General features: G+C 36.4%; 1 protein-coding gene across 1 annotated transcript; it reads right to left on the bottom strand.

Annotated features, from left to right (window-relative positions):
• Positions 1–2,099: 2,099 nt before the first annotated feature.
• LOC107905002 (WAT1-related protein At4g08290) lies at positions 2,100–4,887 on the bottom strand. The gene is made up of 7 exons (XM_016831544.2): positions 4,620–4,887; positions 4,323–4,385; positions 3,952–4,068; positions 3,496–3,733; positions 3,177–3,335; positions 2,873–3,024; positions 2,100–2,470 (listed from the first exon to the last, which is right to left on the bottom strand). Exons 1-7 carry the CDS (start codon positions 4,829–4,831, stop codon positions 2,275–2,277), a joined length of 1,137 nt encoding a protein of 378 aa, XP_016687033.1. The 5' UTR covers positions 4,832–4,887; the 3' UTR covers positions 2,100–2,274.
• Between the last annotated feature and the right edge of the window lie 10,530 nt (positions 4,888–15,417).

The raw sequence follows: 15,417 nt of genomic DNA, 5'->3' as shown, positions 1-15,417 counted from the left end.
CTGCACTTAAAATCAAACCCAAAGTCACCATTATCCCAACTCTTTCGTTTTGGGTAAAAAAATCAGTTAAATACGTATACCCAACACGTATTCAGACATTTATTTTTTTTTCTGGCAAAACCTGATTTTCGTCTCATCCAATACGTACAGTACTTGAAACAGAAGTGTAATTATATGCCACTCAATCCGATACGATTAATTGAAAAGATTGAAACTTTAAAGGTGTGGAATAATTCGAGCATTCAACGTCATAAGATATGAAATTAGACAGATGCTGAGTTATATATATGGTGTGGAGCTAAAACCTTGTCTGTTGAGTGCCCATCCATAATGAGAGAAAAAAGAAAAGAAAAGAGAAAGAGGGGTGGCCCGGGTGACGAAGAAAGCATGTTTCTTTTTTGTCCCTATCATGAGAGATTCAAATCGAATACAAATTTATATTCATATGGTTGGTAGGTAAGCAGATATAGGATAATATTGGTAAAATCAATTTAAATGGATGTCTGGCTCATCAATTAAAAATTTTGATGATTGTAGATGCTGGAATAGGGTTCATAAGATTATAAAGTAAAAGGATAATACAGAATGGAACTTATTGTACAAAAGTTTTGATTGATGCCTAGAATTGGTGAATTATTGGTTGAGCCGAGTTAAAAAAATCGAGAAAAATTGAGTTCTGTTTTTAGTAATGGGCTAATTGAATCAATTGTCATATTTTTTAAATAAAATAGGGTAAACTATTAAAATAATAACTTTTGTTTACTTTAGATTACATTTTTGTCACTTCTGTTTGAAATGTTACATTTTAGTCATTTACATTATCGTGTTGTAAACTGAGCCATTAATTGCCGTCAATGGTGTAACGGTAAGCTGATGTGGCACGTTAAATTATTATTTCAAATGAAAATTTTAGATTAAATTCTACAATTGGTCCTTATATTTTTTTATTTTGAGCAATTTTATTTTTTTTCTTTTATATTCTTTGAACTTTTCTTTTTTTTTCCATTTGCTTCTACTTCTCCCTCTATTTTCCTCCCTTCTCCATTTATTTTAACATATTTTTTCTATGTTTTTCATTTGTTAAAACTAGTCAACAAGCTCACCTCACTCGAAAAAATTAAATTGTTCAAAAAAATAAAAGTATAGGGACTAGTTTTAACAAATGAAAAGCGTAGAAAAACTACGTTAAAAGAAATGAAGAATGAAGGAAAACAAAGGGAGAAGCAAAAGAAAATGGAAAATAAAGAAAAAAAGAAAGTTAAAAAAATATAAAAGAAAAAAATTAATTTGCTCAAAACAAAAAAATATGGGGACCATTATATAAATTAACCTAAAATTTTTGTTTGAAATGATGATTTAACGTGTCACATCAGCTTACTGTTACACGTTAATTGCAATTAACGGCTCAGTGACTAAAATGTTACAACACGATAACATAAGTGACTAAAATGTAATCTGAGATAAACAAAAGTGATTATTTTAGTAATTTATCCAAAAAATACCTTAAAGTTTAATTTAATGTGTTTTTATATATACTTTATATTTTTTATTTTTAAATTAAATCACTATTAAGAAGCCTCACGAATTTGACTTAAGATTCAGTGATCATTGATTTTCTCATAAAATGTGAAGATGATAATGACAAAAGGTGTTGACAATTTGGGAGGCTAATCCTATTTTATTATAAATCATGTGAAATTAACATTTCTCATGAAATGCCTGAAAAGAGATGCAATCCACCGTAAAAATTCTTCTTCACTAAATATAAATATTAATATATTATAAACCAGAAAGCACCTTCATCTTCAATTATTTATGGTGGTAATTCCCCACTTTGATATGGCAATGGTGTGATAGTGGTTAACAATTATGTCATCTAGAATATATTTAAAATGCTCATTTAACTTATACTCAATCATTGCTATGAATTTGATCCTCGAGATTTCACTTTTGACCCTCTCAAAAAATAAAAATTCAATTGAAACTATTTTAAAATAAAATTATTAATTTTGACCCTAATTTTTTGTAAATTTATCTCAATCACCCACCATAATTTTTGGCTAGGCCATTATATTGGAAAAATATGAGATACATGCCTATAATCAACCCTTTCCAAATTCAAATAACATACCAAGTTAATTTCAGTGACAAGTTGCAGAGAGGAGTGTAATAATGGAAAGGCTTTTATATGCACGTAGATTAAGAAATAAGTACACTTCGAAAATGCAGGAAAGGCAAGTATTCATGCTACTTTTCTTAAGATCATGGTGTCTTTTACTTTCCACCCTGCTGAGCACTGTGAATTGTGGCAATGTCAAGCTTAGTGGCATTAGCACCATATTTTTCAGAAATTGGTAGCTCTGGCTGGTTACAATCAACGTTTGCAGGTGCAGATGGTGACCGAGAATCCTTGCTTTTACCCCACACCACGCAATAAAGGCCGATCGCGATAACGATTCCCCCTATGATACTACATGTTATAGTGAAATGAAAGAAGAAAATTTTTAGTTAATGAAGGAATAGGCATCGAAAAGGATAAAAATACTTTAAATGTTATACCTTCAGTGTTTTAAATTCATGGCTTTTATATGTTCATATAAAAATGAGATTCCTAGAACGTGTTGTTTTTCTTATGCTTTCACTCTTTCCTCTATAGGATAAGAAGAAAGAAGCTCATGGTTAATTGCTGTCAAACACCAAAATTCTTTAATGTATGATTATTTAAGGTGGGTTTAGTAAATTGAGGATTAGGTATGCTAATGGTCCATCATTCCATTTTTTCTTAATAATTAAAAACTTAGATATCTTGTTTGGGGTTGTACATAAAAATGAAGTGAGTTCAATTATGGTGCTGGGAAATGGATTCAAATACCTTCCGAGATGAAGTTGCTCGCCGAGGATGGCGGAACCGAGAGCAGCAACAATGATCATGCAGAGAGGGTTGAAGGCAGTGACAAATACAGGGCCTCTTGTTTTCATGACCATACCTTGTACGTAATATGTAATTCCAGAGCTAACTATACCCTTCATAAAAACCAATAATTGGTAGTAATTAGCATGTATTTATAATTTGATTAACCATAATGATATACTTGATGCTAAAGGTACTTAGATAGTTTAGGAACAATATGTTCAATACGGATATGCTTAATTTATTTCGTAGTTTTCGTACTTACTGAGTACAATGGAGCAAAAAGCGTAGAGTTCCATCCCACTGCCCATCCACTAGGGCGATGTTCTACAACCAGGGCAATAGCCAAACTCTGGATAGTACCCGCCAAGCATATCAATGAGGAAAGAGAGATCTCCGCCGTGTATTTCTTTATGGTGATTGACTGAACCATTTGAAGAACAAAAATTTCATTAATTACCTCAAAGTTAAAAGTTTTGCAGTATTTTTTATTGTATTAGACATGGGATTTCCCAGGAATCTCCGTTATTTGTCTTAAAAAGCCTACAGTTCCACTCATTAGTGGATGACATGTAAGAACTTACTTGCAGAACATAGAAACAGGACCAGGCAACACAACCGACAAGGATCAATAGTGTCCCAGATATCCAATGTTTATCAGATGAGTCACCGCTGCTTCCATTGTGGCTTGTGTGCCTTGACCATATTAAATCAATTACAGGGCCTTTGTAAAGTGTCATAAGTAAAGCTCCTGAAAGAGATACCAGGGTCCCAACGACCTTGGCTATACTGCGTACTTCCTTCATCTCTATATGCTCTAATCTGATCAAACAATAGGAGCTTCTGTTATAAACTAGACCTTAGAGTCAAAGATCAGTCGCAGTTTATGAATCCATTTCAGTGGTTGGAAACTAGAAAATATTGAGCAGACAATTTTTGGAGTCTCCCATTTGTGAATAATATAAATGCTATTAAGGTGGTTTTTTGTGTTGGCTTAAAGTCTTGTTCTGATATAGATTGATAGGAACTTCAGAATTTACCGAAAAATGACTGCAATCACAAAGGTGACTGAAGGGACAGCATTCATAATAGCAGATGTAAATGATGCTGATGTATATTTCATTCCCAGGTAAGTGAAGCCTTGATCAAGAATTGGCCTGTCAACACAAATTTTCAGACATCAAACACAGAATCCTGTCATGGATGACATGCCACAATATATTGTCATAATAGATTATGTTGAACAATTTTATTTGGTTTGAACCAAACAGGGAAGTTGTTTATGATTGGAGTTTCCATGAAGTTAAATGGTGTTTACTGTTAATTAAAAGGTGTAATTTCTATCTCTACTTTTAAGACAAACATATATATATGTTTTAAGTTAAAGAAGTATGAAGAGGGAAAAGATTACTCTAGAAATCCCAAGGCCATTATTTGTAGGAAGATTGGGAATGTCATCTTTGGCCTTGTTTTCCTGTAAGAAAGAGGAGAAAATGCATATTGAGATTAGTCCTGTTTTATTTCCACATGTAATTATAACTTCTATCTTATGGTGCATGAACAAAATCTATGTTGCTCCGGTTTTTCATTTTGTTTTAGAGCAATTGTGCCATACACATATTCACATTCAAGACATTGGAGTCCGTGTAACATAGATCACAAGTAATTTATGCATGGATGTGCGTAACATGCAAAACATTATGATCACCTCTCAAGCACCAGTGCAAAAGGTGCTAGTACGAGTGCAGCAATGGCATTACGATACACGACGAGCACGTAACGGTTCATGCCTTGGTTGAGAGTCACCATGCTGATTATGTACATCCCAGCTGAACCAAATTGCAAGAATATCATGAGGAAATAAGGTTTTGCCTTGCTGAAATTTGCACTCAAAGGTCCATTTGAACTTTGGTCACTCATCTTTGCTCTAGCTCACTAGATAAGGAAAGATTTATCTGAATTCTTGACTAGGAAGTGATAAAAATTGTTCTTATATATATGCAATGAGCCATGTAAAGGACTTAAATCAAACCCGGAATCTGCAGGGTCCATTTTCCACGAAACTTTAGACAGCAGCGCTTTTTGCCTTTAATTTCCATTTCGTTCAAAGTTTTGAAAAAGAAAAAGGACAATTAATTATGTTATCTTCCAAGCAAATAGTGCAATCCTTCATTTTGGCAGATGGAGTAGAAGACACAAAATGCATATACACTTATGCCTAGTGTCCTTTGATGATGGCATGAATATCAATAGTATTGCATGTGTCCAATGGTGGAGTCAGAAAAAAAATTTGGGAGGCGGGCGGAATTAAATTGTATATTGTAAAAATACAATTTCATCATTTTAATAGATTATATCTTTATAATTTTTAAAGGGCCAAAGTGTAATTTTACTATTACTAATTTAAAACTTTATAAATTATAAAAGACCTAAATAGAAAATTTTTCATTTTAGAGGGGGTCAGGGCCAATGCCTATCCCTTGGCTCTACCACTGCATGTGGTTACGCTGAGATATGAGCTTTGTAAAAGAAACTACCAACTCAGGAGTGCCATTAACATATACTTATCCAAGCTTAGAGTGCTAAACTAAATAATTAACTAACCAATCAATTAACACATTTAAAAGACTCAAATATGAGATATGAAAGTTCTCAGACCTCAACTTTATCCTTGAACCAAAGCCTTCTTGGGCACTTATCTGTTACTGTTGAAAGCTGGACTGCAATGCAACATGGAGCCAGAAGCATGCTACTGTCGAGACCAGCAGCTATCGAGCTCAGCTCATCTTGCTTGGCGCGCACGAATGGTTTTTGGACCAAATGAAGCAACTGACATTGCTGTTTTGTTTTGATGTAATTTAGTTCAGTTCAATTGTAACTAGCTTTAATAGTTAGCAAGATTAAGTTAGTGATTAGATAGCTGATGTAAAAGCTGATATGGCAGCTCATTTTGTATTTGACTTAAACTTACATTGGTTGTAAATTAGTGGAGGCAGTTAGATTAGTAGGTAACTGTCAAATGAACAAATTGTAACTCATTTTATTTCAAATTTTGAATGAAAAAATGTAATGTTCAGTTACAATTCTTGCTGTACATTCAAGTTTCTTTCTTGCTGCTCTGCTTGTTTTTCTTTTCTGCTTCGATTACTTTTGCTTCTGCTTGCAAATCTCTTTGTTGCATACTGCCATTGTTCCAACAAATGGTATCATGAGCCCGAGTCTTTGAAGGGCCTTTGCTTGCATTCTGTTGATTTCAATTTAAAATCTACAGCAAAGCTTAAAACTAAAAAGGATCGAAGCACTTAAACTCAGTCTAGCAAGATGAGTTTCACTCCACCACCTCCACCAGTGTTCACTGGAGAAAACTATCACATTTGGATAGTTAAAATGAAGACTTATCTTCAGGCACACGATCTCTGGAGTGTGATTGAGAATGATGCTGAACCACCTCCATTGAAAGCCAATCCCACCATTGCACAGATGAGGCAGCATGCTAAGGAGCGAGCCAAGAAGCATAAGGCTACGGCCTGCTTGCAAAATGGAGTCTCTGATGTGATATTCACTCGCATCATGGCCTGTGACTCACCAAAACAGGTCTGGGAGAAGCTGAAGGAGGAGTTCATGGGGACTGACAAGACAAGGCAACAGCAAGTGATCAACCTCAGGAGAGATTTTGAAAATTTGAGGATAAAGGAGTCTGAGACCATCAAGCAGTACTCAGACAGGATAATGGCCATTGTCAACAGCATTAGGCTCCTGGGAGTAGACTTCACAGATAGCAGAGTTGTTGAAAAGGTCATTACAACTCTCCCTGAGAAATTTGAGTCTAAAATCTCTTCACTTGAGGACTCGAGGGACTTATCAGCCATTTCATTGTCTGAGCTGATAAACTCCCTGTATGCACTTGAGCAAAGGAGGGCAAATAGGCAGGAGGAGAATCCTAAAGCTGCTTTCCAGGCTAAAGCCAGTGAAGGCTCAAGTATGAGTGCAAAAGGCAAGAAGCCTTGGCACAATAGAAAGGCCAAGTCAGGAAGAGATGAAGCAAAAAGGGTGTTTCCACCATGTGTTCACTGCAAGAAGACAACACATTCAGAAAAATATTGCTGGTTTAGGCCAGATATTCAGTGCAGAAAGTGCAAGCAGTTTGGTCATGTAGAGAAGGTGTGCAAGGGCAAACCAAGGGAGGTTGCTCTACAACAAGCTAGACCAGCTGAGGACATGCAAGCTCAGGAGGAGCATGTGTTTACAGCAACCTGTTTTGTTGGCACAACAAAAACCAGCAATGATTGGCTACTAGACAGTGGCTACTCACACCATATGGCAGCAGATGAGAAGTTATTCAAGGGCTTAGACAGAAGCTTCCACTCTAGGATCCGAATTGGAGATGGCAAGCTGATTGAGGCTAAGGGCAAGGGCAGTGTGCTGGTTAGCACTGGTTCAGGTAACAAGCTAATCTCAGATGTGCTTTTTGTACCTGACTTAGACCAGAATTTGCTTAGTGTAGGCCAATTAGTTGAAAAAGGCTATACATTGGTTTTTAAGGATGGTTGTTGTACTGTTCAAGACATGAATGGTCTGGAGTTAATCTCAGTCTCCATGACCGATAGATGCTTCATGCTGGATGTTAGCTAAGTAGAAAGAAAGGCATACACCAGCCTTGCTAACAGCACTGACTTGTGGCATAGGAGACTAGGCCATGCCAATTTCAGATCGCTTGATCTGCTACATAGGCTGAATTTAGTTGATTACATTTCAAAAGTTGAGGTTAGTGGGAATGTTTGTGAGGTTTGTCAGCTTGGTAAGCAGGCTAAACTGCCTTTTCCTGCTGACAGTGCTTGGAGAGCTCAAAACAAGCTCGAATTGGTGCACTCTGATGTTTGTGGTCCTATGAGAACACCTTCAATCAGTGAGAACAAGTACTTTGCCCTGTTTATAGATGATTTAACAAGGTTGTGCTGGGTCTACTTCTTGAGGCAAAAGTCAGAAGTGTTTGAAGCCTTCTGTAAATTCAAGGCTTATGCTGAAAATCAGTCAGGCTGCAAAATTAGAGCTTTGAGGACTGATAATGGCTCTGAATATGTGTCTGAGAGATTTCAGAAGCTTTGTGACAGTGCTGGGATTCATCATCAGCTCACAACAGTCTATACTCCTCAACAGAATAGAGTCTGTGAGAGGAAGAATAGGACTGTGCTGAACATGGCCAGGTGCCTCTTGTTTCAAGGCAAGCTTCCAAGTCAGTTTTGGGCTGAGGCAGTTAACACCTCAGTGTATCTGCTCAATAGACTGCCAACTAGAGCAGTCAAGGATAAGACTCCTTATGAGGCTTGGCATAGAGTTAAACCTGTAGTAACACACTTGAAAGTGTTTGGTTGTGTGTGTTATGCTCTTGTTCCAGTGGAAAAGAGAACCAAGCTCGAGAGCAGGGCCACTCCAGGAATCTTTGTTGGCTATAGCAGCAACAAGAAGGGCTATAGAGTTTATGATCCTATAGCAAAGAAAGTCTTAGTCAGCAGGGATGTAAAATTTGATGAAGAAAAAGTGTGGAATTGGAATGGTGCTGAAGCTAACATGTTTGAAATGGACCAGTTGGACTTGGTTGCTGAGCCTACAGAAGAGGGACCAAATGATGATGCTATTGATGATGCACCAATGAGGGGTACTAGAACTTTGGCTGATGTCTATCAGAGGTGCAGTGTTGCTGTGATTGAGCCTACAGACTTTGAAGAAGCTGCCAGAGATAGGAACTGGCTGAAAGCCATGGAGGTTGAGTTAGAAATGATTAACAAGAATCAGACATGGGAGTTAGTGAGCAGACCAGAACACAAGAAGGTCATAGGGGTCAAATGGGTGTACAAGGCCAAGTACAATGCTGATGGCTCATTGAACAAACACAAGGCTAGGCTTGTGGTGAAGGGTTACAGTCAGCAGTATGGTGTGGACTTCTTGGAGACTTTTGCTCCAGTGGCAAGACTGGACACAATCAAGCTACTGCTTGCTTTAGCAGCTCAGAAGCAGTGGAAAGTTCACCAATTGGATGTCAAATCAGCATTCCTGAATGGTTTTCTCAAGGAGGAGATCTTCATCGAGCAACCTGAAGGTTTTGAAGTTGTTGAACATGAAGACAAAGTGTACAAGTTGAGAAAGGCTCTCTATGGTCTGAAACAGGCACCAAGGGCCTGGTATGACAGAGTTGATGCTTACCTGACCAAACTTGGATTTGTGAAGAGTATTAGTGAGCCTACTTTGTATGTTAAAAGGTCAGAACATGAAACCTTGCTGATTGTCTCCTTGTATGTGGATGATTTGCTTGTGACAGGGAGCAAAGTTGAGCTCATTGATGAGTTCAAGGTCCAAATGCAGCAAGTGTTTGAAATGACAAATTTGGGAATCATGACTTATTTTCTTGGCATGGAAGTTCACCAGTCTGATCGAGGTATCTTCATCAGCCAACACTCATTTGCTTTGAAGATCCTAGATAAATTTTGCATGCATAACTGCAAAGCAGTCAGCACACCTGTGGCTCAAGGAGAAAAGCTGACTAGCAGTGGTGATCAGCAGAGGGTTGATGAGAGGCACTATCGAAGCCTAGTTGGTTGTCTGTTGTATCTAACAGCAACCAGGCCAGACATCATGTTTGGTGTTAGCCTGTTATCGAGATTCATGCATTGTTGCAATGAGGACATTTGAAGGCTGCAAAAAGGGTCCTTAGATACATCAAGGGCACTGTTAGCTTTGGTGTAATGTTTAAAAGTGGGAACCAACTGAAACTAGAAGGCTACTCTGACAGTGACTGGGCAGGATCCCTCGATGACATGAAGAGTACCTCAGGATACTTCTTCACACTTGGATCGGGGATGTTTTGCTGGAGTTCAAAAAGCAGCAAACTGTTGCTCAATCCACAGCTGAAGCAGAGTACATTGCTGCAACAGAAATAGTTAATCAGGCCATTTGGCTAAGGAAGCTGCTTCATGACCTTAATGAAACTCAAGATGAAGCAACTGAAATTTGGGTGGATAATCAGTCTGCAGTTGCGATAGCCAAGAACCCTGTGTTCCATGGTAAGACTAAGCATTTTAAAATCAAACTGCATTTTGTTAGAGAGGCTGAACAAGCAAGGAAGTCAGCCTTGTGCATTGCAGCTCAGGGCACAATTGGCTGACATAATGACCAAGCCTTTAGGGGCTGCTCGATTTGAATCTTTGAGAAGTGCAATTGGAATGTGTTGCATACAGTCCAAGGAGGAGTGTTGAAAGCTGGACTGCAATGCAACATGGAGCCAGAAGCATGCTACTGTCGAGACCAGCAGCTATCGAGCTCAGCTCATCTTGCTTGGCGCGCACGAATGGTTTTTGGACCAAATGAAGCAACTGACATTGCTGTTTTGTTTTGATGTAATTTAGTTCAGTTCAATTGTAACTAGCCTTAATAGTTAGCAAGATTAAGTTAGTGATTAGATAGCTGATGTAAAAGCTGATATGGCAGCTCATTTTGTATTTGACTTAAACTTACATTGGTTGTAAATTAGTGGAGGCAGTTAGATTAGTAGGTAACTGTCAAATGAACAAATTGTAACTCCTTTTATTTCAAATTTTGAATGAAAAATGTAATGTTCAGTTACAATTCTTGCTGTACATTCAAGTTTCTTTCTTGCTGCTCTGCTTGTTTTTCTTTTCTGCTTCGATTACTTTTGCTTCTGCTTGCAAATCTCTTTGTTGCATACTGCCATTGTTCCAACAGTTACATGTAGCACTACTTTTTTTACAAGTAATTATAGTGAGGGAAAAGGTTTACAAATATAGAAATCAAACCCTAAAACTCGTGTTAATCAACTTGAAACCCACTAAATTTATCATTGAACCAATGAGGCAATGACATGATTAGCAGCACTACTTTTTCTTTTCAATAGATATACCACTACTACTAAAGAAAATACAAGATAATAATGGCAATAGTTTATTATATGTTACGTGTCATTATAGAGTATAAGAGTATGATCTTTTAAATATATAAAAAACTTGAGAAAGAAAATGAATATACGGTTATTAGGGTATACTTGTGCCCAATACTTATTTGAATCCATAAAAGAAGATTCCAAATGCTAAACATTGATTAGAATAGATAATAAATAAGTACAAGAAAAGCAAGGATTAGCAGTTCTATTGCAGGATTAGCACATCTAAGTTTTGATAGTTAGAATAAATTATGCATGGGGTGTATGATTGATGAACGTGAATGATGAGATCATGCCATAGAAGCCAAGTGCCGGAAGATTTGTTTTCCAAAGTGGAATTCGTTATACATTTTTTTTAAATCTAGAAACCAGAGCATGAACAGTACTTGGCTTATACATAAAGCAATAGATTTTTATTAGATAAGTAGATGAGTTTGATATCATTATTATTCATGAAAGCTCCATTCACTCTTCTTTATTTCCACAAACAAAAGAAAAAAGTTTTTCAGGGTTTTAAAGATTTATTTGGATTTATATTTATAAACCTGCCCTGATAATGATACGACTAATTAAAATAGAATCCTGAAATGTTGATTAATTTTATGGAGAAAAAAGAATACTTTAATTTTATTCTATTTCAATGGTTAATTGTAGCCAAGAAAGAAACGATGGGTTTCCATTTTATGGTTGCTTCTCATTCAGCATGCATGATATGGACATTAAAGCTAACCCTTTGCCTCAATAATTGGCTCTTTTGGTTGTATCAAGAAATAATAATAATATAATAAAGCAATGTCTTTTGGTTCAACCACTGAATCACATAAGTGTCTCAATGAACTCTGCAACTTGATTGGCCTTATGAGGAACAAGAATTTGCCTCTTGTACGTTGCTCTTCGACTCCGTCTAATGCTTTTGATTCATTTCTATTGGTTCAAAAGCATTCAGCCAGGATTGAAACACCCGCCCCCACTCTATTAACAGGATTTCCACAACGTACACGGCAGAGGCAATCAAATGGTAACCGAATTTGGATATGATTGTCGAATACAAGTTTTTCATAATTTTTTCATGTATTAAGGAGGTCTTTGAAGGGTATCTGAGTATACATCCGAACATAACGTTGAAAGTATGTGCAACTTTTTAAAATTGTTTTAACTAAAATCGACTGATTGGACTGATAATCAAAGATCAACTTGGTTTTCGTCTCCAGTTTTTTTTTCTAACATCGATGGAAACCTATGTGTCAGATATCTTTTGACTGTTCTTGCAACTTATTGGGTAGAAACAACAGATAGACATGAATATCTATACCCAATACAATATGTTCAGTAGCAATATTATAGATCATTCATGGTAAACAAGCACTCTCAAAAGGGTTTGGGGGGGGATTACATTTTCAAGTTTGTGGAGTTATGGTTGGACAAAGACAAAAACTGTTCTATCAACTTTCTAGGCTCTCATCCATCAATATACAATTATAAATCAATTGATAAAAGCTGGACTTTCTCAGTGGAACATTACACCAGCAAATAGCAATCATCAATTCTCTCTAGGATTGCAGTAAAGATGTAACAAATAAAATTATTATTACTCAGTTCAATAAAGTTTGCTTAATCCAGAATATTTGCATGGAAAAGGTGACAAATCGGATTTCCTATACTATTAGAGAATCAGATAAGGCCATATGTATCCATATATGGTATGAACCATGGTAGCTAGATAATTGTTTTCGTGAATGTTTATATCATATAATTAAATCATTTAAAGCAAATAATGGTAGAGAATGGGATGAGCCGTGGAGTTTGAACAATTGCTTATAGAATATAGGCAGTGATATAAACAAGAGTTTTGTCGTTTTAGTTGAAAGCACAAAGCAATCTGAAGTGGGAAAAACTTTATCTGTTGAGTGGTGTTGTTATTTTGATACATGAAAAAGCTGCTTTTCCAGGTTAACGGGATAGAAGGTAGCGAGACGATGCGTGCACGGTGCCATTATTGAGCCTCGAGTTGATACAGAATCTGTTGCAAAGTTATGATGAGAACTTGAAGATGAAAGATCATTCAAACTTTGCAAAGATGATCAACCCTCAATTAGGAGTTACTTAAACAAGTAACCAAGGATTTAGCTCAATTAGTTCATCCAATCACTTTTAAAAATAGATATTCAGCAAGTCCGAGACTGAATCATGTATCTGCAACATTTTTTCCCATGGTATTCATGACCTGCACGCTTTGTACCTAAAAAAAGATGATAGGTCATGAACGTCCAGTTTATCGAGTGTTATGCCACTTGTGATTTGTGAAGAACTTTGAGCACGCCCCACCCCGGGCAAAACAAATAGAAACAGAGCCTTTCAACTTGGAAAGTCCTATCGATAGCATCGGTCAAGTTATGTTCTCATTCTAGTCACTTGTAAAGACTAATCAACCTTATTTTAAGCATATAATGAAAACAAATGAATGCATAAGAAAAAGGGAAAAAATGATGAATCACTAATTGGTGCAATAACTCAGCATAATATTAAAACAGAGCTTAGTCCTGTTGATTCTTGTACGATGACATCCAACAAGTCGGGGTTTCAAATCTCAACACTTATAATCCCTTCCCTAATCTTACGTACAGGAAAAACAAATGTATTACATTAAAGTTATATACAATGACAGTAGCAGTCCTGACCAGCTAAAGACTCTTTCTCACTTGTACATGTACAGTCTTTTTCATTTTTCCTTTCCCTTTGATGCATGCAATTTCCCTTACTGGTGCTTACTAGACCGGACATCGTTAACATCCATATTGGAAAGGATGAAGCGAGGATAAATCGATCATGCACCAGAGAAAGGCAGGAGTTTAATATCAATCCAAGTGCAACTAACTGCTTGGGACCTTCAAAAATAATGGATTAGTCAAAAGTTGTAAAAAAATGGTATGAATATGACATTGAAGAACCATGATTTGATGAAAATTTCCATCTCATCACTTTCAAGAACTTAAAGTGGCTTGCTTTTGTTTGCATTGATTTATATACATCAAAGAAATTTGCGTTTACCAAGGGCGATAAAAGTGGGAAAGCCTTTATCTGTTGGCCTTCTTACGGAAATAATCCAAAAATATTATTATTATGAAAATGAAAAGTTCAAAACTATAATGAAAATAACCTGAAATGAACCGTGTCGGCGGTGCCGTACCCTCATAGCTGGTACCAAAGTCCATCCTTGTGTAATCATTACTTTGTGATTGAGTTGGGAATAAAAAATAATTTTTTTAGTGTCGGCACTGTCATGGCCAGCACCCGTTTATATATTTTTTAGTACTTTTTAAAAATATTAGTATTTCTCGGTTCAAAAAAATATTTTTTTAATAGGTGCCAGTGTTAGGTAACCAACACGGGAAAAAAATTTCAAAAATTTTTGTCTGTTTTTTGGTGCCAACATTCACGTTGTTAACACCAATTCATATTTTTAAAAAATTGTCACTGTTGGTGTCAACATTCTCGTTGTCAATAAATTAATGAACCATGATTTTTTCAAAACTCACACCGATGCCAACAACAAGAACGTCGGCGCCAAAAACACAAAGAAAAAATTTAAGAAATACCCATATTTTTAAAAAAGCACTCGAAAAATACATATGAGTGTCAGTCATGGCAGTATCGGCACCAAAAAAATTATTTTTTTATCTAACTCAATCACAAAATAATGATTACACGATGAAGGACTTTGGTGCAGGCCATCAAAGTGTCGGCACCACGGCCAACACTGTTCATTTCAAGTCATTTTTTGTTATAATTTTTGAACCTCGGTCATTTTTATAAATAATATATTTTTGGGTTATTTCTGTAAAAAAACCTTTATCTGTTAGTATGATGTTATTTTGGGATAGGTGTCCATGAATATGCGTGCACGGCGCCATACTGAACCTCAACAGCCTATCAAAATTTGTTGTTGTAAAGTCAGGATTTAGCCCAAGTAACTAAAAGCAACCAGATGGAATCCAGTAAGTCAAGGATTAAGCTTAATCCGGTTGATTCATGTAGTCAACTTTAAGAAGTGACATCCAACGAGTTTGAGTTTCGAATCACAACACTTGTAATTCTTTCTATTATCTTACACGATAACCTCCTTTGTATAAAAGAATGCATAATCTTACATTAAAGTTGTATATAATGACAGTAGCAGTCTTCATTGACCAGCCAAAGGTGCAGGTGGGTTGAGCTCTTTATCTCTTCTACAGTCTTTTTCATTTTCTTTCCCTTTGATGTATTGCTTTCTCTAACTGGGCACCCACTAGACCAAGATATACTTGACAGCCGTAAATGGAAAAGATGAAAAGAGGACAAAACCGATCGTGCACCACAGATGGCAGGAGTTAAATAACAATCAAATGCAAACCAAGTGGAACAAAGAATATGACATTAAAGAACCATGATTAATGCAATTTTTCATTTCATCACTTTCAGACCTTAAGTGGCCTGCTTTTGTTTCCATGGAATTAATGATACACAAAAGATATGAAAAGAAAATTTTGTTTATCGGAGTAAAGCCACAGCGTCAGTG

The sequence above is a fragment of the Gossypium hirsutum genome, chromosome D05 (genome assembly GCF_007990345.1).
Source record: "Gossypium hirsutum isolate 1008001.06 chromosome D05, Gossypium_hirsutum_v2.1, whole genome shotgun sequence".
In the NCBI taxonomy this organism is placed as follows: Eukaryota; Viridiplantae; Streptophyta; class Magnoliopsida; order Malvales; family Malvaceae; genus Gossypium; species Gossypium hirsutum.
This window is presented reverse-complemented; position numbering and strand designations above follow the sequence as displayed.